Genomic DNA, 23,879 nt, shown 5'->3' with positions numbered 1-23,879 from the left:
AAAGTAGTAAATCATTAAAGATCTATCCCTGATGTGGTTGAGCAACTGGTGATGTGAAATACAAATAGCACTGAAGAAGGGCAGATGTACCCTATTTGAACTCCCGGCAGGCTCAACTTCTGGGGATTCGCAGGAACTCCCCGGTATGTAGGACATGACTGAACAAAAGCTAAATGATCAAACGAGATAAGAGTCCATGTGTATACCTCAGAAAAATATTTAGTGCTGCCCTTTAATGCAAACACCTAAAGACATGCTCTCACATTCAGATCAACGTTTTCTGGAGATGGCAGTGGCATTCCTGTAGCACAACCAGCCCTGTTCCCAGTCGGAGAGCGTTACAGCAAACAAATGATGGACGGAATGCTGACAATGCAAACATTCTCCCCCAGTCAAACGATTTGGGTTAAATCCATCGTTCTTTTGCCTACTACGCCACCCCAGTTTGGACCCAGCCATATGTAAATCAGTCTTGACCCGGTGCCCCATGGGAACAGTCCAGACCGAACTGCCAGGCCAGGTCCTACCTGGACCAGAAACAAGCATCCTGGGACCGGTTTCAGGGTATGTCACCCTTCTTCAGCTAGGCTAGCTTGAATCCAGTGGTGCTGTGAGCAAGGGACCCACGTCTGGGCATACCCATCCCACTTAGGGCAAAAAGTGTTACAGCAAACAATTGATGGACGGGATGCTGACAATGCAAACATTCTCCCCCAGTCAAAAGATCTGGGTTAAATCCATCGTTCTTTTGCCCACTACGCCACCCCAGTTTGGACCCAGCCATATGCAAATCAGTCTTGACCCTGTGCCCCATGGGAACAGTCCAGACCGAACTGCCAGGCCAGGTCCTCGAGAGCGTACTGTTGGCAGAAACAGAATTAAAATGAAGGTGCGGACAGTGGAAGTGCAGATATTTTGAAAGGAGCATTCGCAGCAGTGCCTAAAGCAAGCGACCTGGACCCAGTAAGACTTGGAAAAACTGTGGAGAGACAAGGACAGGAGGCCTGTGGAGGTTCTCATTCAAAAGCTTTGGTTGTAGGGGAGGTCTCTGTTAAATTAAGATTAGTGATCACTGACCGACTCCTCTTGAGCAGAAAAGAGCAAGACAAATTGAAGATACCGCATATGATAGCTAAAAGAGGAGTTTAGAATCAATGGACTTGAACAGCAAGTAAGAAGAGAAATAACATGAGTGAGACCTATAGACTCTAACCTTTTGGCAACAAGCCATGTTTCAATTCCCGCTATTCCTAAAGAGTACATTTAAGGGCCTGTTGTCGGTGATGCACAGGGAAGAAGAGGGCAATTGGGAGGGTACAAATAACCAAATTAAAGAGGTGCAGCAGTCAGATACCCAAACACACAGCACTACTTTACACACAGAAGTACAGCAGGGCAAGAAGGACTCTTGATTTAATATCTGCGAATCAATGTATACAGATAAGAGAGCGGCACCGAAAAAGATATTTGCAGCTGTGCACCCTATAATAAAAGGAATGACCCATCTGCTGGGGGAAATGTAACAATGCAAAAATGGAGTGTTCAAACAGTTCGGGCTCCAAAGGGATAATTGGTGGTGGGATCAACCCAATTTCAGATATCAGAAGGCAGTCAAAGGAGAGACCTGGTGGCAGGATTTTGGAAAGCCCTGCGGAGTTCAGATGTAGCATGCACTAGAAGACTGTAAAAATTCACATGTGGTCTGGCGCCACAGGTTGGAGGTTCGGTCTAGTGTAATGTGTTTGAGGGATGGTTCAGAAACCTATATACAGCCCGTCTGCACCCGTCCGCGTCCCGACTGCAGCCAGCGCCAGGAACCCTGGACCTCCTACATCCCACAGATACGACTCCGCCGCCCTCCACGCACTAAACCCAGGAAGACACAACGACTGCAAAAGAGCCGCACCAAACAGCGCCCACGGACAGTTCTCCTGCAGACGCTGCCGACGATCTTTCACCATCAACAACCGCCCCACATGCATCCTCCTCAACGTACGCTCCCTACACAGACACGCCGTAGAAATCTGGGACCTGCTCGACACCCTCTCGCCAGACGTCGTCTTCTTCACGGAAACTTGGATTAGCCACCTCAGGCCCTGAGATCGCCACCTCCATCCCTGACGGATACAAGATCCAGAGAAAGGACCGCTCCCACTGCCCAGGAGGAGGACTCGCCATCGCACACAAGACCTCCCTCCGACTCTCCACCTCCAGCACGAGCACCCCGCACTCTATCACAGAACACCTCCACTTCCAGATCCACACAAGCCCCAAGACCACGCTACGCAGCACCCTCGCCTGCAGACCCCCCCGGACCTCGCGCCCAGGCCACAACCACCATGACCGACCTCGTCGCACTCCACGTCATCGCCTCTTCGGACTACATCCTACTCGCGGACCTGAACTTCCACCTCGACAACCACAGCGACCCCGACTCCATCACCCTCCTTGACAACCTCTCCAACCTCGGACTGAAGCAGCTCGCCACCACCCCCACACACAGAGCAGGACACACCCTCGACCCAGTCTTCGCAGGAGGGAAGAACATCTACTTCAGCCACACCTTGCAGCCCATCTGGACGGACCACCACTGCATACACTTCACCTTCAACACCACCACCACCACACCCAAACCGGTCCTGCGCCCGCCACAAAGGAACTGGAGCAAGAGCAAAGAGGAACACCTCGACACCACCCTCCTACTAGATTCCCCCTGTGCCAAGACAGACGCCAACTCCGCAGCCAAGGTACTGCACCGATTGGTCTCCAACTGCTCTGACAAGCTCGCACCCCTCCGGCACTCGGCCAAACAGTGCCCCCTGAAGGCTGCCTAGTTCACCATCTAACTCCAAGAAGCCAAGCGCTCCTGCAGACACCGCGAGAAAACCTGGCGAAACAGGTAAACCACGGAAAACCTGAACAGCTACAGGAACACCCTGAAGGAATACCACCAGCTCATACGAGACACTAAGCGGAATTTCATCAAGAAGAAAATCCACACCAACGCAACCAACGCCAAAGAACTCTTCAACGTCATACTGCAATTCACCAAGCCTCCCAGTGAAGCCACGGACATCACATCACCCCAGAAACTCTGCAACAAGCTCAACTCCTACTTCCATCTGAAAATCAAGGCCCTCTACGACAACTTCAGCGAACACACGCCAGACACTACAGCCCCCCACCACCACCGACAAAGAGCTGACAATCACTACCTGGAACCCTGCCTCTGTTGAACACACCACCGTGACCATGATGAACACCTACTCAGAAGCCCCCACGGACCCCTTCCCACCGCACATCTACCACAGGGCCGCCGCCGCCATCGCACTCGAACAATGACAAACCATCAACACCTCCTTCGAATCCGGCATCTTCCCTGATGTCTGGAAGCGAGCGGAGGTCAAACCACTCCTCAAAAATCCCACGGCCGACCTGACGGACCTGAAAAACTACTGACCCATCTCTCTCCTCCCCTTCGCTGTCAAAGTCACAGAGAGACTCGTGAACGCCCAGCTGACCGCCTTCATTGAAGAACACTCCATCCTAGACTCCTCCCAGTACGGATTCCGCAGCAACCACAGAACTGAAACCGCACACCTTGCCGCCACCAATGACATCCGCATGCTACTCGACCAGGGCCACACTGCAGCCCACATCCTACTAGACGCTGGGATACGAGGAACCCCCCTCAACTGGATCCAATCCTTTCTCTCCGGCAGAACCCAGAGGATCAGACTTTCCCCCCCCTTCCTCTCCGAACCCACAGAGATCAACAGCGGAGTACCCCAAGGATCATCACTCAGCCCCACACTCTTCAACATCTACATGGCCTCCCTCGCCGCCATTGTCAGACAGCATGGGCTCAGCATAGTATCCTATGCCAACGACACCCAGCTCATCCTTTCCCTCACAAAGAACCGCAAAGACACCAGACTCTTTCCAGGAAGGAATGAAGGATGTTGCAACCTGGATGAAAAACAGCTGCCTGAAGCTCAACTCGGAGAAGACTGATGTCCTCATCCTCGGAACCCTCCACATCCGCCTGGGACAACACTTGCTGGCACCTCCACCCTCGGGCGTCCACCCACTCCTACTGACCACGCACATAACCTCTGCATCATCCTTGACTCCTCCCTTAGCATGACCCGCCAAGTCAACTGCATCGCCTCAACCAGTTTCAACTGCCTCCGCATCCTCCGCAAGACCTTCAAATGGATACCCCCGAATGCAGAAAAACATCCACCCACGCACTCACAACCAGCAGACTGGACTACAGCAACGCCCTCTACACCAGAATCAACAAAACTCTTCTACACAAGCTCCAAACCATCCAGAACACCGCAGCCAGACTCATCCTAAACACCCCACGACATAAACAAATCACCCAACACCTACGAGACCTCCACTGGCCCCCCGTCGAGAAGAGAGTAACCTTCAAACTGCTCACCCAAGCCTACAAATCCCTCCACAACATCGGACCCAAATACCTCAACAAGAGAGTCTCCTTCCACGTACCCAAAAGGAACCTCCGCTCCGCCGACCTCGCCCTGGCAGAGACCCCCCGTCCGCAAAACCAGAGCAGGCGGAAGAGCGTTTTCCTATGCCGCAGCCAAAGCCTGAAACGAGCTCCCAATCAACATCAGACACTCCCCCACTCTGCACACCTTCAGGAAGAACCTCAAGACCTGGCTCTTCAACTGAACAGGAGCTGCAACCCCCCCTTCCCACAGCACCTTGAGACCCTCACGGGTGAGTAGCACGCTTTATAAGCACCTTATTGAATGATTGATTGATATATATCTCGATTTTTCTTCTGGTTTTAAATCTTGATGCAAAGGTGGAACGGCCTTCTGTCCCTACCTCACAAATATTCTGCAACCAATTTTCTCTTCTATTGATTCTACATAGGCCTGGGAAAACTGTGATTTGCAAAGTGGGCATGAATGTTTTCCTTCTTCTGGCCGAACCCAATCATGAATGGCTAGAAATGGTATTCAGCCCTTCCTCTGGCCTTATGGTATCCTATGTTTTACTATGCTTGTCAACTGTAAAATACAATTACAAAACTGATAAACTTCAATAGTATGCTTGTGAACATGTGTAACTGGTACTTACTCACTATTAAATAAATGGATTGAAAGGCAAATAATTCAATTGTTCAAATACAAATTAAAACAGCAGAGCTTCTAGCAGCATTGACTCAGTAACAGTGCATGGTATGCAGTTCAAGAGAACCTGCAGAGGTCTAGCTACCGGTGGAGGTGGTCCCAGCACCTGCTCAAGAGCAGCGCAGGCAGCCTGCTGGAACCTTGCGTTATCAGGTCTCATTACAGGCTCTATGGGAAAAGTAGATGGCCCCAGTGAAGCGACCCACATGCACAAGTGGAAGTAAAAACAATTGTACCAAAGTTAATTTTGCATACAGTTATGGGTATAAATGTTTTTTACTCCAGTCCTATTTGTGAAACAGGACAGTCTCTTGCACACAAGAGAGCATCACTTAATATTTTTTGAATATCACAATCCAAGACCACTGTGCAGCCTGTATAGGTTGGGAACAAACATGTTCATATTGTCTAAGGATTTATTTTCATGTATTTTAATCACCCCCACATATAGGGTGCAGCTCACTCCCATAAAGCTGAGTCTATAACTTTTGCGGTGTATGAGGCATAGCTAGTACTTAGGAACTTTCTAAGCTTTATCTTCCTGGTACAGAGACCTGGTATGAGAAGCCTTTATGATCCTCTCTAAAACATTTATTAAATGAAAAACGCATTGCTTGAACATACAGTTTTTTCAGATATACTGTCTACATCAGTTGTTGGCAGTGACATAATACAGCAAAACAAAACCATAAATTCTCTTAGTATCTAACTTTCTATAGTAGAGCTTATTCTAAAGCCTATTTTTTTGCACCTGGCTGTATATATGCAAGTGTTAGCAACACGTTCAAGTTTTTAAGATAAAACAGGATTAGATCAAATACCAAATGATAAAAGCAAAAAATCCAATACCCTTGTGCCTCAATTGGTCCAGTTTTATGAATCCCTAGCTCAGTGCCTATAGTCTTTGTAGATACGCCTGACCTGGACTATGGTCAACGGCCAACTACTGCACGCCAACTTTGGGGATGAGGAAAAGGCTCTTTATCTACGACTGTTGTTGGGTTATAATGGCAGTTAGTTACATACGCCAAGTCTTTCTTCTCCTTTCACAATGAGGCTCATAAAGAGAGGCTCTCCGTAAAAGTCCATGCATGATACCAAAAGCTAGGACCTGTGTGCATTGTGGCCATGAGCGCCCGGATTAGCACAAAAGAGTTCCAAGTCAGTGCCTTTTAAACTCCACAACTGCTGAATCACATATTGTCCTTTATGTATTATTAGAGCTGAACATCCCGTCTTGCACAATAGGTAACATTTTCATTTGATGGAAGGTAAAAATATATCTGTAATAAAAAGTTTCAGTTCTCTCGGTAGTACGGCATTACTATTTAAATGTATTAACCGAAAGGACGGCCATAGAAGCACATCATTGCACTATTTTTACCACAAATTGATCTGATCCTCTTTCTCTGGAGAGACCGTGAAAAACTGCACAAACCTGCGTGATTTTCCTGCAATTGTGGTTTGTATAGTTTTGCAGATGTTGGCAGTCAGGAACCGAAAAGGAATAGTTTAGCATTAACTTTTTTTAAATTAGAAATTTCTTATAAAATAAAAAAAAAATCAATAAGAAAGCCTCAATAAAATAACCCAAAAGAGTTGAATCCACGAAAAATAAACAGGAATGGACACCACCTTAATATTCAAGGAAACCGTAAACATGGTCATTGCTCTATCAGAGGGAGGTGGAGAAGCCGGCCTAACAACGCTAGTAAATCGGTCTAAAGTGGTCATGTTCTTGGCGCACGTCTCCTGCAAAAAAATATAATTAATAATAAAATCTAGCCATCCCTAATCTCCGAGCGTGGAGACTATCCCTGAAATATTCCAACTAATAATATTTAACATCTTACGCTGGACATGTATCGAGGTCAGCTCATCATTGTCATATATAAGATACTTCTGACCAGTTCTAGGCCATTTTATTCTTACCCATCGAACGCAGCTTATCATCCAATATATATTTTTAAATGCTGGAAGAAGAAACATTTTAGTGCATCATTTTAATACAGCTTGAACCCAATATGAGGGAATCTTAGCTGAATTCTAACCTTAATTGACCCAAGAAGAAACATCTTCTCTGTAAACATTTACAGGCACTGCATGAGGAAGAATATTGTCCAAGTGACAAATCTGGCCTTGCGTCTGTGATTATAAGCCATCTCTCGCTCACAGTCACAATGCCTGAAAGGTCATCATCAGGATCACAGTAGACATATGGAGATTAAAGCTCAAATAAGTGCCTCAAGTTACTCAGGAAATAAAAATAAACAAACATATCAGAGGGCAACTACTTGTGAAACTGGGAATGACTATTAATTTGTTGGCCACTAACAACCAGAAAAACAAGCATTTACAATGCAATAGGTCTCGCAATTGCAATATTTTGAGCTATTGGCATTGTAAATGGCAATGTCTTTTATAATATTAAATGGCATTGTCATTTACAATACCAATAGGTCAAACTTTGGCAAAAGCAACACCTATTGTATTGTAGAGCGCGGTGTCCATGAAGTGGGCGCCGCGCTCACCAATAAAGTTAAAAAAAAAATCAAATAAACAGAGCGCGGTGTCCCTGAAGTGGGCACTGTGCTCACAATTGAAGTTTTTAAAAAAATAAAAAAATGAAACAGAGCGAGTGACCCTGAAGCGGGCGCCGCGCTGCACATTATATATATTTTTTTTAATGAAACTGAGCGTGGTGTCCCTAAAGCAAGTGCCGCACTCAGCATGCCAATTTATAAAAAAAATAATAAAAGGTGATAGAACGTCGCCATTGTGTAGTGAGTGCTGTGAGGGAAGGGGGCGGCCACTTAAAAGTTAGAGCGGCATAACGCTCTATACGAAAAGTAGCCACCATTGTCCTGTGTGAGTGCTGCAGATACAAAAAAAAAGCATTGGCAAAACCAATATGTCTCACCTATGCCAGTCGTTTTGGCTTTGCCAGTGTTTTAGCTATGTTGAACAGCAGCACAGCGGCTTTGTATTATGGTTTAATGTAAAGTAAAACAAGAGCTATAATGTGGTGAATGTTGGTCGCATCATAGTGTTTTAGGACACCACACTCTGCATTACAATAGGTATTGCTTTTACAAAACTTTGAACTATTGATATCGTAAATGACAATGCCTTTTAATGTTGTAAAAGGCATTGCCATTTACAATGCCAATAGCTCAAAAACTCGCAATTGCGAGACCTACTGCATTGAAATGCTTGTTGAATGTGGAGTAGGTTTTCTAATATATGCTTTGTCAGGGCCTCCAAGAATTAGAAAGGGTGAGCTGCTGGGCATCAGAAATGTGTGACTTTTCAGCAGCTTTTCCAACTTTAGAGAATCCTGAGAGAGAGCATTTAGAAAGGATGTGGGCGTGTGTCATGCTTTAATGTATTCTTTGAGGGGTTTTTAAATTGCTGTATGCCACCTTTCGATTACTTGAGAGAGCTGCAGCTGAGTGTAAAGTCTGGAGGTTGAGTGAATAGAGAGGCATTGGTTCAACATTCTTCAATGTAAAGCCAAGCCCCCTCCCCACACACACACACACACACACACACAAAACATCCACCCCGGTTGTGAGGAGTGCCCGAATGTAACTCCTTAAAAAACCTCAATATTAAAAAGCAATCCGGAAGGGTTTATTATTGCCTATATTTATTTAGGAAAATTTTATTCCAGGGCACCGGCCGGTCGGCTGTGGCCTTACATCTTTACATGTTTCCCTAGGCTAGGGGAGGTTTTGTATGACCGCGCAGAAGAGCCCTGCTGTGTCCGCACACGTCAGGGGGGTCCAGAATAGTCCTGTCTCCAGTTACGTGTCCCAAAGCAGCTGAGAAAACGTCACCCAGGTGAGACTTCTGGTCGCCCTGAGGGCTCATACTCACGGACACCTCCCTGCTCCCCCCGCCCTTCCCTGTGGCTCCATCCCTACAAAAGTAGCATTTACAACCTTCACACGAGCCACAAACAGGGCCGTGTTTACCCAATAGAGAGCGGCGCTGATGGCACTCCAATACAGGGAGGGTTGTGTAGCTCGTGTGATAGTCTAAACACCTACGCATGATGCGGTGGTGTCTGTAAATGAAGACCGTCCGTTGTCATTAAGGCAGAAGGGAGCCACACAGGTAAAAATTCTGGGGAAAACCGAACTCCAAAGAGCTGACACTGAAAAAAACATAACGATGATTTATATAGTGCAGACAGACCGCAGTCAAACTCTTTCTTGCCTCGTTAAACATTTGTGCCTACCCAACTCGGAAGCCAAGGTGTGTGAAACGTGACCAGGAGAGGGCAAGCTACGCTTTGATACCGATGCGAAAGAACGTATTCAACAAGCGCGCGGTGGGAGCGTGTGAGCGCGCGGTGGGAGCATGTGGGGCAGAGAGGAGACGCTATGCGCGTGCACATCGCCTGTCCATGCGCGCACATGGTGTGTCTCCCTTCGCTAGCAAAACCGACAATAGTCTCGCCAAGGCGAAAGCAACGCATGCGCTGCGTTCGCTAGTCGAGACCTAAAGAATCAGTACAGGAGTATGGACCTAGCTGCTTATGTTTTCTTGGTAGACACAAGCTAGGAACACAAAGTTGCTTGAAGGTTCCACCAAAAACAAGAGCAAACATGCAGTCATTTTAAAAAATCCTGTGAGCCATGCATCTTTAGCATTAAGTTAAAACATTTAATATAGTGGTGCTGGGGTAGACGTTAAGCCACTTTGTTACACCTCTAATATAACCACAAAGGCTGGAAAACAGTTTCTTCTTACACTGAAAGGTACGTATAGTTTAACCCTTGAAAGTGTCCTTGAATCAATACTGATGATAGTGAGAAGCCTGGTATCACATAGTTCTATGAGGCATTTAGCGCTGATGAAAATAAAATAGCAGAAAATGGCAATGAAGAACATAAGGAAAATTGGACCAACATTTAATCTTTAGATGCTATGACGGGTCGTAATGCCTCCATCTGCCAAGAAAGGTTCAAGTGAAGATGCACGCACCCAAAGGTTTATGCCTTTCCATCTCAATTTCTTTCCAGTAAATGGAAATGAAGAAATGTTGTGCAACTTTGCCCACATTTAGCATTGCTTGTGAACACGCTTTTAATTTAAAGCTCAAGAGATCCAAAATATTGATACCTTATATCCTCTGATTCTGCTCCATAACAACTTTCACAGCGGTTTGGATCCAGCTCACTTGGGTCAAACACTTTCTCTTCTACCGTCCCAAAATCTATAATTAACAAAAAAAACACAGAAGATGAGAAAACAATAATGCAGACCACCACCTTTTTAAAATAATTTTCCATGCCACCAAAACAGAGATTCTGCCAGACTGAAGTTTGGAGACCAAATCCCACAGGTATTGTATTAATGCATAAATGTATACTGCTGCAATATACGGTTAATCCATGCTGTTTGTACACCTCTGTGCCAGAACTTTAAAAAAATCATTTTTAATAAGTCATTGTTTATTCAAACAAGTGTACCTCTTTGTTCTCTTTATGCATCCATACAACTAAATAATGCTCTTTCCCATCTCAGAAAGGTTAATAACGTATTGGTGCAATCCCCACAACAATGTCTCACTGCAGCCTAAACAGAACAGAAATATTAGAGGTTTCATTTTTTAACACATTTGTTCATTATTTTGTTGCCTTCCTCAAATGAACAAATACAAGTCCTGGAACACTAACCAAGGAAATGCTTCCCTGAATATCTGGAGTCTGGCAACAAGAAATAATGTGGATTTTTGGAGGTAATATAGTCTGCCCATTCAATTATGTAATACAAATGTATATCACTAAATAGTGGCACTATCCATGCTTAGGATGCATTGTTTGCTTGCTGACATATGAAATTCATGACTATATATAAAGCATATAAGCTATATTTTCTAATTCTGTACAACCCGAGGAATCTAGTGGTGCACGACTGAGTGTCTGGCTTGCAGAATAGATAGAACATGACATGTGTCCAATTGTGTGAAATAGTTTTTTTCCAAACCATGATAATGGCCTCCAGTCTCCCTCGCGCAGAACATATAACTGTCAAGCCTTTATCCCCACATCTGTGTTCTCCTGGGTTTCCCAAGTATGAAGGTATCAGACAAATAGGAGTATTCTACAGGTTTTGGGGGACACACAGACAAACTGGGTACAGCGTGTGTCTGAAATTTTGATTGCAACTGAAAGGGAAAAGCCATTTTAGGGTAACTGTCTTTTAGTTGCAGGTATCACATCTGTGCTCCATGAAAATCTACCACAACTATTTATTTTAAACACCTGCACATTTTATGGTTTCAAAACTGCATGGCAGCCGTGCCTTGCTCCAATTGACTGGCCAAGAGAACACACTGAACATGACATTTTTCAGAGTTACCATTTTGACCACAAAAAGCACCAATTTCCATCATTCTTCCTCACAAAGAAAGAGATCCCTGAGAAACCTCTATGTCCTCCTGGTCTTTTGAGTGTTTTGATATCAGACATGTGCTCATTTTCCTTGGGGAAGAGCAGCAATCAAAAGACTAGACAGCAGGGAATGTTTTTGATGGGGGCGGTAGGGGAGCTTCCATGGTGCAGGTCTGCAGTTTTAGGCCCTGGGTCGGACAGTACCATAAAAAGCCTACCAAACCCAGACATTTCTGTAAACTAGAGGCCAGGGGGAATTCAAGTGATATTGCTTGTGTGAATACGATCCATAATCCTCAGCAAATTTTCAAGCATGGGTTACAAAAAATAAAAAAATAAAATTAAAGTTTCTTCATGTTTGTGACAGAAAACTCTGGAACATTGGGCACATGACAAAGGCCTGCCATGCAATGTTTTCATACTTCTAATAAAGTCAGTACCTTAGGCGTATGAGTGGGTCTATTGCACAAGACCGCGACAGACCAGACCAGACCATGACCATGTGAAGACCACACTGACGTCACACTTCATATCATTTAGTTGCTTGCTGTCTGTTTATGATTGCCCAACCCCACATTCGGTAGTGTTTTTATTATGAGGGGGTAATACAGAGTGGCAGGAGTTTTTTTTGCTCCCCAGAATATCTGGAACTTTCTGTCACAGAAATGTGAAGACATGCTGATTTTTCCCCCAGTGTCAGATGTTTGCAGGGAATTTTTCTTTGTAAGACAATGAGGTGACACTCATGCAAGTCACACCATAAAGGATCCCCCAGATGGCTAGATTCCATAAACACCTGGATTTGGTAGGTTTCCTTACGTGTCACCCAACCCCAAGTTAAAATACAGTAAATGCCCACCTAAAAAATAAAAATTCAACCAAATTACAAGCTTCTTTCTTGCACTTTCCAAGGTTGCTTTCTTGAGCCTTTCCTGTCATAGACAATGCACTTGTGGGGGACTACTTTGGGAGAAGTACGGAAATGCAGGACGGCAGGACATTGGTGATTATCTATTGAGTTTCTCTATTTTTTTATTTCCTGTTCTAAGTCAGTATCTACAATACAACACTTTTTGCAAAAACTTCCTCTGAATCACCAGATTAGAAGTTGGTGTGGTAAAAATGTTCCCTAGCCCTAAATTCAGATTCTTGCCCATATTTATTATATAGCTTTCATTAACTCCCAATTTCTATATATTCTTAGATGAGATAAAAATCCAGTGTCTGGCTCCTTGCTTGGATACAGACTCACAGTTCTTTTCCCCAGCAAGAAGGCAGATGCAGGGTTAATTGTGTGTTTGTGCATCCAAACAAAAACAGGGCCAGACGTTTGGATTTTTCTTAGCCGATGCAAAAATTCCCAACCATCTCCGGCTTCTTACTGGGAGACAAACACACACACAACTCCTCCTTCTCATGCACAAAGAATTATTGTGAGAGGATGGAGTGGTCCTGAAAATGAAAGAAATTAAGCAGGAAGTATGGAGTGAAAGGCGAAGGACTAGGAAAAGTCCTAGTCCCTCCTCTTACAATCCCAATCTCCTGAGTTATTTCTTCTCTTGGTGCAGAGAGTGGGGTAGTGGGAGGTGGAAGGAGCTGCTCCTGCCATCTGTGACACCAGAAACAAGTTGCTAAAATGAAGGCGAGAATAACTAATAATGAACAATAAAGTTCAAATAATGTAAAATATTTTAGTGAGGAAAATCTCATGCAAACAGCTCGTTTTGATTTTGCTAATAATATGAAGTTCATACAATATGAATACTACAGTTTTAAAAGAATACATTTTACACGACTGCTGCCTTTTTTGCCTCGTGATTTTTCGCCTGGACATTAAGATTAAACAGGCACCAGTTGTTAAGTTTGGGTTCTGACAGCACACTTGTGAAACAGACCTATTGCTTACAATATACACACAGAGGTCTTTGGGTCTGCCCCTTTCAACTGTGTGCCATCTCCTTCAGCCATCAGCTTGAGACATTGTCAATCAAGTCTTGGCTCCCCCCAGAGGAGTATTCATTTCTCACCTAATTCTATTGACTGTTTGGGCATAACTCAAATACTTTCATTGAACTGTATGAGGGACTACTTTACAGCTATAGCCCTCTTTATTTTAAATAGATATGAAAAAACACTGATACGAAGGCAGGGGAGCCTTCCCTATACTTCACCAGTCCATTCATGTCTGATTTTATTGTGGTTATGATGCATGAGTTACCACATTAAACCAAGACCAATCGGCTTTGCCAATGCTTGTAATAATTGTGTTTAATCATTTAGTATCCCTTTCTCATATGTAGTAGATGTAAAGGTTGTTTATACTTTTCAACACAGACAGGAATAGGAACAGATATAAGGTAGAGAGTATTAAAATGTATGGGATAATACACTGATCATTATCTTTTGAGGTTTCTGAGTGGAGTAAAGATCTGACAAGAGACTGAAATGATGATATCATTGCTCAATGTTCATTTGAGTCAAGGAATAAGGTGAGGAAGCGAAGGGCGTCCGTAGTGGAGATAGAGGCTCCTCTCAGTGGTTGACGGGAGGGTTGTTGATGGTGCTTTTAGTGACTAGAGGCCAGGTGTTAATATGTGGTGTAAACAATTGTTTCTATCACAAGTGATCATTATCTCCTGCCTACCACTTTTTGATCTCTGTATTTGGATCCCGACTGGACATAGCACACACCCAATTCTGTTCCATGTGCAAAACCTATGGTTGCAATGCTGTAAAAGACGTAATCTGTAAAGTGGTCCACCACTGTTTTAAGATAGGTCTACACAATGTGTAATTCCTTACATAAATGAATATGCAGGCAATGGCTCATTCATTACTTGTTCGGACACTAAAGAAAGGCACAGAAACGCCACTTTATTTTGTGTGTAGATATTTATCAGTGAAGGGAAACTTACTTTGCATTTACAAATCAGTTACGATATTTAACACAATGGGCTAGTAACCAAGTAAGTACTGGGAAAGCTACCATTCAGCTACATAGACTTCAAAACTTTACTATCCACAAATAATTCTCAAATACAGCCTAAAGTGGTTTAGAGCCAATCAAGCAAGGGAGGGAAGAGGTGAACTGTACCATGTTTCTCGACCTCTAGCGACACTGGATTTCCGTCTTTATCCAGTCGCTGCTTGTAGAGGTTGTGCTCAACATCCAGTTGTTGTTCTCCAGCCACATCCATAGCATCTATACTTAAGTCTGAGTAAAGCAAAAGAGACAGATTGGTTCGGGCTCAAAGGAATCCTGGCATTACTCAAATCCATGACAGGTTCACAGAGTAGGATTTAACATCTTGTTTCTAATAATCACACATTGTCCTGGGTGCAAAACAGAAATAAAATGCTTTTGCACAAATGAGGCTTGATGATGCATTAAGTTGGAATAAGCTACAAATAGATCACTCAGAACATGGATTAAATCACAAGAGGCAGGCATTCTTTAGGTTCAAATGGTCTTTAGCATGACTAGTGCGCATTTATAGTTCATTCATCGTGACCTAAAGTAGAAAAGTGGACGGAGATTGTAGATCGGCCGAGAAGGCCTTTGTACAAAGAGAGATAGCTTGGACATGGTACATTCAGTATGCACCTTACTGAGTCTTCCATCTTTCACATCTAGTGCCCCCCTTCATTTCCTCCCTACTGGTTTATATTAACTCCAACAACTTATACTGACATAAAGTGATATAAAATTAATACTACTATTTTTAATTGCGTATAGATTGAAAAGGACTTCAAGCAAACTACCTTATGTGCTTTGCCATTCACTGACGTACAAACGTGAGGTAAGCAGAAATGCCTTAGGGTCCATTTCGGCATTATCTCTGCAACTGGGAATGCCCCCAATGTGTATTCTTCCCAAGTCATTGACCACAACCTTAACAACCCCCCAGTCAACAACTGGTGTTGTGTCTGCAGTAAAAGGGTAAAACCGACACAAACACTTGTATTTGGCAAGCATGCCAAATAAGTCGCCAACTACAAGGCCCAGTACACATCAAAGCAGGGCAAAAATAAAATCACTTGTTTGTTGGCGAAAACCACAAGTGGGTTTCTGGGCTGGCAGATCACAGGTCACTGCACAGATGCCTAGATAGCCGTGCAATTTTACTGACAGAATGAGCACTGCCCTTTATGACCCAAATGTTGGTAAGGGATCAGTAGCTCACTGACTCTGCCTCTCCACCAAGAAGCCTTTGGGCCAAATATGAACAGACTCTCCCCTCATCCACACCAGGTATTTACTGAGCATGTGTGCCTATTCCTGTACTGGACCAATGTTTGGCAATGAATGGAATAGTGGCCAATGGCTGCACGTGGGCACCACCTGTGACCCCTCCTGCAGATACCAGTCACTGCTAATTTCCATTGATTGGCAAGCTAGAAATAACCAATTCAACTTTAACAAGAGATGGAAAACAAACAAAAACGATTTTACTGTGCTTATTTCAACAACACAAAGCATTGGCAGTTTACTCACATGCACAAGGCATATGCGGGAAGAAAACATCAACATTTATTCGTAATTTCTCTCCTCTTGATTTATCAACAAACAATTCTGGATACACCTAGGGAGAGACAAAAAAGTATGTCAGCAGCAGGTGTAGACTCATCCACAGAAAAAAGTGAACAATAATTAGCACTACACAATCACGTAATCAAGTCACCAAACAGTGCAATTTAGGAGTCAATTAAAATATTTGCAGATGAAAAATCGCAAATGACCTAATAGTGTAAGAACGATTGACTGAGGAATGTTTAGTCGCCTAAATCTGAAAGGATAATGAAGCTCAAGAAAATAGCAACAGAGCCCTTTAGCATCATTTTCAAGTCACAATCACATTTCAGCTCTTCACAAGTTTAGGTTCTAGACTAAAACATAACTGAAATTAGCTTCAAAAGCACTACAAAAATGTTTAGGCACAATGACGTGTAAAACAGAGATTCTAATAAGATAGCAGTGTTGTTCTAACCTAAATATGGTTACACCCTATGCATTTAATCAACTTTGTTATAAAGAGGAGCTTGGGCATTAGAAGAATACAAAATTGCTAAGAATACCTAGATACCTAGTAAGCAATAAGAATTATTCACCATTATCAGCGATTTGTGCAACTGCGCTCCTTCTTCGTCATTCTAGCACATTTGTGGGAACAATTAGGCAATTTCTTTCACTTCAAAATACAAAACAAATTAGAGATTATAGGACTGCATTTCCAGTTACAGATGACTCAGCATCTACTATGGGCTCAACTCTTCAATCAGCCAAGACCAAGAGGGTGGAATTTGATTCTATAGAATCCCTGAATTTAGGTTTTCACTAAGCCAGCGCAATCTGGATCACAGACTAAATAACCATCAAATATTTCTCAAAACTAGAGGCTATTGTTCCTCTGGTACTGCTAGTTCTTCATGGAGTGAATGCTAGTGTTTCACCATATAAGATGCAGCAAACAATACACAGCTTGATAAAGGTTCTATCTTGTTATATTGGAAGCCATGTAGTGTCTTGCGAATGCCAGTTGAAGAGTTGAACCTTTGTTTTTCAACAGACAGTCTAGCTGCTTTCGTCTGGATGGATTGACAGCAATAAAGAAGAGATGTTTTCACTTTAAACTCTGAACTTATATAATAGTTACATTTTTCACTTGATGGCAGCAGAAATAGCCATGACTATACCTTCCACTGCTGTGTATGGCAGGAGTGGGCGAAGATGAGAAAGGTCGAAAGTACAAAAGGAGGGCACTGCCGAAATCTGACAAACCATCTGCAAGGAAGTGTCAATCTTGCATCCTAAGCTCTTCACCGTTGCATAGGGCAAGTGCCACAAGTTACAGGCCAGAAGTGGGTTTTCACATGTGTTTGTTTGAATCAGAGTTGAGAATCTTGGTTTTGTCCATATTAAACATTTAAACATGATCCAGCTTTTGCTCACCCATGTCTGGGAAGTAGCCACACATTTCTGCGTATGTGAAGAATCCATGGAATTTGCTCTAAGTTAACATAATAGCCGAGTGTCTTCAGCACAAGTATAGAAGTTAAGGCAAAATGAGTCCACAGTGACATGTTAAACAGGTGAGGCAGCAGCGAGGAACCCTGAGGAACCCAAGTTAACTGTTTGGAAGATGCATTCTAGTAAAAGATCGCCAGTTAACTTCTATCTTTGAGGAAGGATGAAAACAGTTTCCTACTTATCTAAGACACTAAGCTATGATACCAATAATGTGGAGTTGTTTTATAAGGATAGCGTGGTCAATGGTTTTTAATACAGCAGGGCGGTCTCACAAAATTAAGTCTAAATTAAGATTATCATCCGCTGTTAGACAATGTCAACCACCACTGCCAAAAGAGATAATTCTGTGCTTCTGCTAGTATGAAAATCTTTGGGGAATTATCTTGGGGTTTTTTGCGATTAAAGGAAGGAGTATCATTGTTTTTGTCACACAAGTCTCCCAAGATTTTAGCAACTGCTGGAAGAAAATTAATGGCGTGGTTGTTGGAAACTAACAGAGGATCAAGATTAGACTTTTTACCTAGAAGAACTACAATAACTTTTTTCATACAGGCCCGGACTATTCCTGTATTTAAAGACTCCATGGCTTCCAATATAACAAGATAGAACCTTTATCAAGCGGTATATTGTTTGCTGCAACTTACATGGTGTAACACTAGCCTTCACTCCTTGAAGAATCATAAGATACACACCTACAAAATGGCTCAATGTGGGCCAAGTGTTTATTATTTACATATAGGTAACTTTTTAGGAAAAAGTTAAAATCTCTACTCTTTCAATACGGTGTCTTAATCTCTGGTCTAAAGATGGTTCATCAGTATAGTTTCGTCAACAGTAGTCTGCAAAAAGGAACAACTTGTCACATTTGTAGAGGTACCATGCTCTTACATGGTTCCAAAATAATATCAGGGAGGAAAGCCATTGAAAGGGCGGAAAGCAGATACTGATACGCAAAGCAATCCAATCATGAACAAGGGGATTACCCAAAGCCCTCCGTAAGAATATGTGTATGAGATTTGAAACAGTATGTATAGGTAACAGGCGGCTAAAGCGGTCTACAGCTGAGACCTAAAATATGTGGAACACCAGAAAGGGGCCCTAGTTGAAGTGCAGGAACTAGTCATTATATGCAAATTAAATCAGCTGCAGAACTGAGCAAGTTTGGCATGTTCATCCTCCAGTGCCTTCCTTGTATTATTTTTTCCTGAGATGTTAGAACAGTACTGAGCTTCGTTTTATGTTGTAGTAGCTCACTTATGCAGAACTATCATATTTGAAGAGCTGCAACTAGATTTCATCCTGTGTGAAACTGGAGGCAGTTAAATATTTCTTTTTTCAAAAATAACCAAAGCATCCTAACCCCACAACATATACAAGAACTAGTTTGTGCATGGAAACATTGTGCCTTCCTTGACACAATTTACTGTAAAGCCCAGGGTGTGTTAAAAACAGGTAACGTTTGGCTGATACAACATCCCCTCCAGGATAAGATGCTTTGTCTCTATATGGAAAGCCTTTGTCAGTGAGTTTTCATATGTCTGACTCTTGTGTATCAAGTGTGGCATTATAGGATGCCCCAGGCCGACTAACCAGCAGACCACCATATTATGAAGCTTAGGGCAAGCAGGGCTAGCCTATAAGTCTCCTTAACAATCTAAAGTCAAGGACAGGCACACTTTGTGCAGAGCTACCAGAGACCTTGCCCTGTACGTACCCAGAAAAATACTCTTCATTAGTGGGACCAATGAGTAGCAGACATCTGAAGAAAGGGCTCAGAATGCAGGCCAACCCACATAACATACAAAGCTAGAAGCACAGTTTCGTATGCTATAAGAATCACTGGGGGACAAAAACTATTATTTTTGTTTTCATTTTCAAAAATTGCTTGGATTGTCACCCCACATTTGAACCCAGGCCAATGGGTGCAACTTGTTGGCGGTGACCCATGTTACCAAGGGGACATATTTTAATATGACTTTACCTTCTGTTGGGATGAAGGTGTCAAACCACTTTGCTGGGATGAAGGTTTTAAACCACTTTTTCTGGGATGAAGGTTTCAAATCACTTGGAAGTGCAGGTAGAAGTACAGGTGTTTTCTTGGGGCGGGGGTCTAAAGAATGCTCTCCAAGAGGACGATGTTATCTGGTGGCAATTGATGTAATTTTCTTCCTTGGTCTAAAGGTCTCCAAAGCACAATATTGTTCCATCAAGATATACACCCTCTGAACGGGCTCTCTAGTGAATATAAATGGAGCGGGTGCTTAGCTATGAATAGTATGTACATTGCTAGAGCAACCACGAAAGGTATTCCATTTACAAGTGCATAGGGACAGCAGAGTAGAATGCTCTGTTCCGGTTTAATACAGAAACACTTACAATGTCTTGGCACAGGCTTCCCATTGACTTCTCCAGATTTCCTCAATGAAGAAACTACATCCACAGAGTGGAGTTGGCCCTTTATTACAGAAGGCTGTTGTGAAAGGATGGCGAATGTGCCAGAAGCCACTGGATCCTTCTACTTGCGCTTTCTATAGGAATGCAATGGCTCAATATCTGTAATAATCAACTTGGGTTTGGTTTCTGGTTTGCTTTTCTTTTTTTTCTTTTGCTTCACACTTTTCCCAGTCTCCACATTGGGGACGTTCGGTGTCTTAACCACATATGCCATTTCTTTATGCATCTTTGCATGTTGACGCCAGTTGGGAAGGCCTGCCTTTCATCTTCAAGTCATTGGAGAAGCTTTTGCTTCAAGATGGCTATTGATTGCTCCACCATACACTAGTCTATTTTCTGGCACCATTCATCAATTCTGTAGTTCCGCTCAAAGACAGCTGTGTGTTGAGAAAACTCCTGGAAACCAACAATGTTTAGTTCTGTTGAAAAGGCTTCACGTGCATCCAATTGATACAATGGCTGATTATAAATAATTTAAATGAGTTTGCATTATAAGCTACGTACAATGTACTTAAAAGGAGTAATTTAGGTCAGTGAACTGTAGATAGCTGAGGGCAGTAAATTCTCATATGCTCCGTAAAGAAGCCTCTGGTTCTTCTCAGCAAAGAGCTGCAAATATTTTTTAGGCCTAGGCTCAGACCCAACATTCAGTTCCCAAATTTAAAATTCGCTCACAAAAGAAGCTAAAAAAACATTCAAACAAACTGCATCTTTCTTGAGGAACAAATAGAAATAGAAAAATTGTAATAAACATACTAAGAAAGACTTACTTCTTTTGTAAGATAATACTGGAGCTCTGAGAAAAAAAGCAGTAGCATTATAAGGCCACTGATCACCGTCACTGCAAATAAAAACAGACATGTCAAACAATATGGAGGGGTCAACCAAATATTTTACTTCTCACAATGCGTTTAGAGTTTAATGAATGGATAGCCTACTGGTAATCTCTGCTATTCCGAGCCTGACTATTTCTTATGACAGTTTTATAAAGTATACTGCTTCTTCACCCTGGAGATACGCACTCTGCTTGTTTACTCTAGTACTAAAAAAAAAAAAACTATCTCCAGGGTGCCAATACATAGAAGAAAGACTAACTCCCAATCAGAGGTCAAAACTAGACCAACAGAGGAGGAAGGCAGAAATCTAAAATGCCAGAAAGTTATCGATCCTTCGTCATACTAATCAACGTCCCCATAATGGTCATTTCTCAATATAGACATGATCATATAGTCACGTGAAAATGTGATAGGAGATAAAGCACAAAAAAAATCAAAGTAAAAAAAAAAGGCGAAACAAACAAAAACACAGAGGAATAATTTACATGTACAATCCAGCCTCTAGTAACTGTCTCATGATGCACACAATATGATGCTTGAACCAAACTCTGAAATAATTAAATCAACTAATCATGCCACCTGTCTTAATTCAGAGAACTAAGGTAAATGAGCTAGAACGACACCTAAATACAGAGAAGAGATTATGGTAAAAAACGACTGAAGCAAAATGGATACAAACAACAAAACATTTGAAAGGGACACTACAGAACCTCTCGAACGGAAACCAAGTCAAAAGACTGTTACAGGCATACACTGTGACCACACATCAGGCAAAAGAAAAGACAAACACATTTTGACTAAAATGCTGGCCCAGGAAGTAAAAGGAAACCAAAGCAGAAGAAAGTGTAATCCAACAGCACAGGTCCCTCAAGCACCAAAGAAAGAAGAAAGGTCAAAAACAGGTGTGTGCTCATGCCCATGAGAAGCATGCATGAGCAACCTCAAATCAGACAAAACTGAACCTGCGAGGTCCAGGTCACATTTGTGTCTGGCAGTGAACACCTTGTATACAGACACATGCACCTCATCCGTATACAATTTGAAGGTGATGAGAATCTTCTTGGGGTGGCAAAAGGGAAACGGCAATAGCTACATTCAAAGGATAATCTACTTTACCCTAGAAAGGCGCGAACTGCTTTAAGGCAAGTGCCAAAGAAGATCCACCACACCAGCAACAAAACAGGATGCTCCTAATTGAAGGTGGAAAATAAATCCGACCTGGTGAAAGTCCTTCCTTCTTAGTGAACCTGTCCCCTCTAGACCACCGGGGGAAGGAGAGAGACACTAGTTCGAACATCTCTTCCAGTGAGTAGTCCGTTGTAAGGAAATCACAAATAGATCTAAAGCAAAACTTGGATAATGTTTACTGTGATATAGTTGCCTTTTCCATTCCAACATGACCAATGTACAGAACAAGGGAGAAAAAAGTTCTAACTGGAAAAAATGCTTCAGTCTGAACAAAAAACAAGCGGCAAAAGAGATAAATGCCCAGATACAGACTTGCCTGGTCAACTGGAAAAATTATCAGGCACGATTGAGGGACAGAGGCTGGAGAGCAACCTGACAAAAGAGGACAGACAGAAGGAACTGGGGCAGCAAGCTGAAAACAGGTTACAGGGGGGAGTGGCTGGGAGAGGCGGAAGAGGTTGGGGCAGACAAGAGTTGATGGGGCAGCAAGCGAACAACGGAGAGAAGGTGGGAGCTGGGACAGCAAGATGACAACAGAGGGCGGGTGGTAAGGGCTGGGGCAGCAAGATGACAACAGAGGGCGGGTGGAAAGGGCTAGGGTGGCAAGCTGACAGAGTGGGAGGGACTGATGCAGAAAGCTGAAAACGCAGGGTAGGCAAGAAAGGCTGAAGGGTGGGCGGAAGTTGATGGGGCAGCTAACTGACAGTAGAGGATGGGCGCAGGATGGGCGCAGGGGGCTGGGGCAGGAAGCCGACAATGGAGGGCGGGTGGAAGAGTATGGGGAAACACTGACAATGGACGGTGACCAAGCAGGGCAGAGGGAGTAAATGGACAATTGAGTAGTGGGGAAGCAAGAAAGTGAGGTGGGTAAGTTAAAGAACGCCAACTGAGGGAGGGCGAGAAATAGGATCACAGAGAGGGTATGATGGAGACAATTGGAAAATCTATGCACTCTCAGAGTGCTGATAGAAAAAAGTAGCGCCTGACAAATGAGCAGTGGAAGAACACAAGTGGCAGGACAAACAAGAGGAAGGAAACCCTACGAAAGCTGATAAATTAGACACATTAAAATGAGAGTGACAATAAAGACAACCAATTGTAAGCAACTGACAGGCTCTAAGCCAACTGTAAGTTAACAAAATTCCTTACACTACAGACAGCACATGCACTGCATTTAGGAGAGACCTAAAAACACATCCTTGTCCTAAACAATTCCATTAGTTGATAGTTGGTTACCAGAGGTCAATTCATAGATCCCTGGGTCTAAACACAAATCTCTATGGGCCCCCTCAAGATAACTAAGAAACGCATAGTTCAATTGAGCTGGCATCAGGGCAGAGGTGGGTGGTTCTTTGACTGGAGATCTGGGATGTAATATTGGTTTCCCCAAATGATCAGACTGTGTGATCCTGTACAAATTACTACATTTCAATGTGCCTAGGTTTGCAGAATTTAGAAAATGGTTACATTTGAGTAGCGAGTACTATCTACAGTTTAGTGGAAGTAACATCACTTGCGCACTATGAGTGATCCATCTGAATACCATCCTTAATTGAACACTCAGATTGAAAAATAAACCAACAGAACCCCAAAGCAGCTAGGATTTCACACATCTTAAGCATTTAGTAAATGCATACCCAGCCATTATCCACCAAATCTCTTCAGATTTAGCATGATTCGGTGTTTGGAAGTCGCAACTGTTATTTACTGAACTAGTTCATCATTTTAACACAGAACAGATTAGAGCAAGATATGAACATAACAATCAGCTCTCCTTGTCAATTTACAAAGATCCATG

The 23,879-nt window shown here is 43.1% G+C and overlaps 1 protein-coding gene across 1 annotated transcript in view; it reads right to left on the bottom strand.

The window, feature by feature from the left end:
• ERGIC3 (ERGIC and golgi 3) overlaps positions 1 to 23,879 on the bottom strand; it is a 352,380-nt gene that overhangs the window by 252,389 nt on the left and 76,112 nt on the right. Inside the window, exons 2-5 of the mRNA XM_085619066.1 lie at positions 20,828 to 20,898; positions 16,071 to 16,158; positions 14,670 to 14,789; positions 10,302 to 10,395 (exon numbers count right to left, since the gene is read on the bottom strand). Of these exons, the coding sequence (XP_085475192.1) occupies positions 10,302 to 10,395; positions 14,670 to 14,789; positions 16,071 to 16,158; positions 20,828 to 20,898 (373 nt within the window). The remainder of the gene's footprint in view (positions 1 to 10,301; positions 10,396 to 14,669; positions 14,790 to 16,070; positions 16,159 to 20,827; positions 20,899 to 23,879) is intronic.

This window comes from Triturus cristatus, chromosome 7 (assembly GCF_964204655.1).
Source record: "Triturus cristatus chromosome 7, aTriCri1.1, whole genome shotgun sequence".
NCBI lineage: Eukaryota > Metazoa > Chordata > Amphibia > Caudata > Salamandridae > Triturus > Triturus cristatus.
This window is presented reverse-complemented; position numbering and strand designations above follow the sequence as displayed.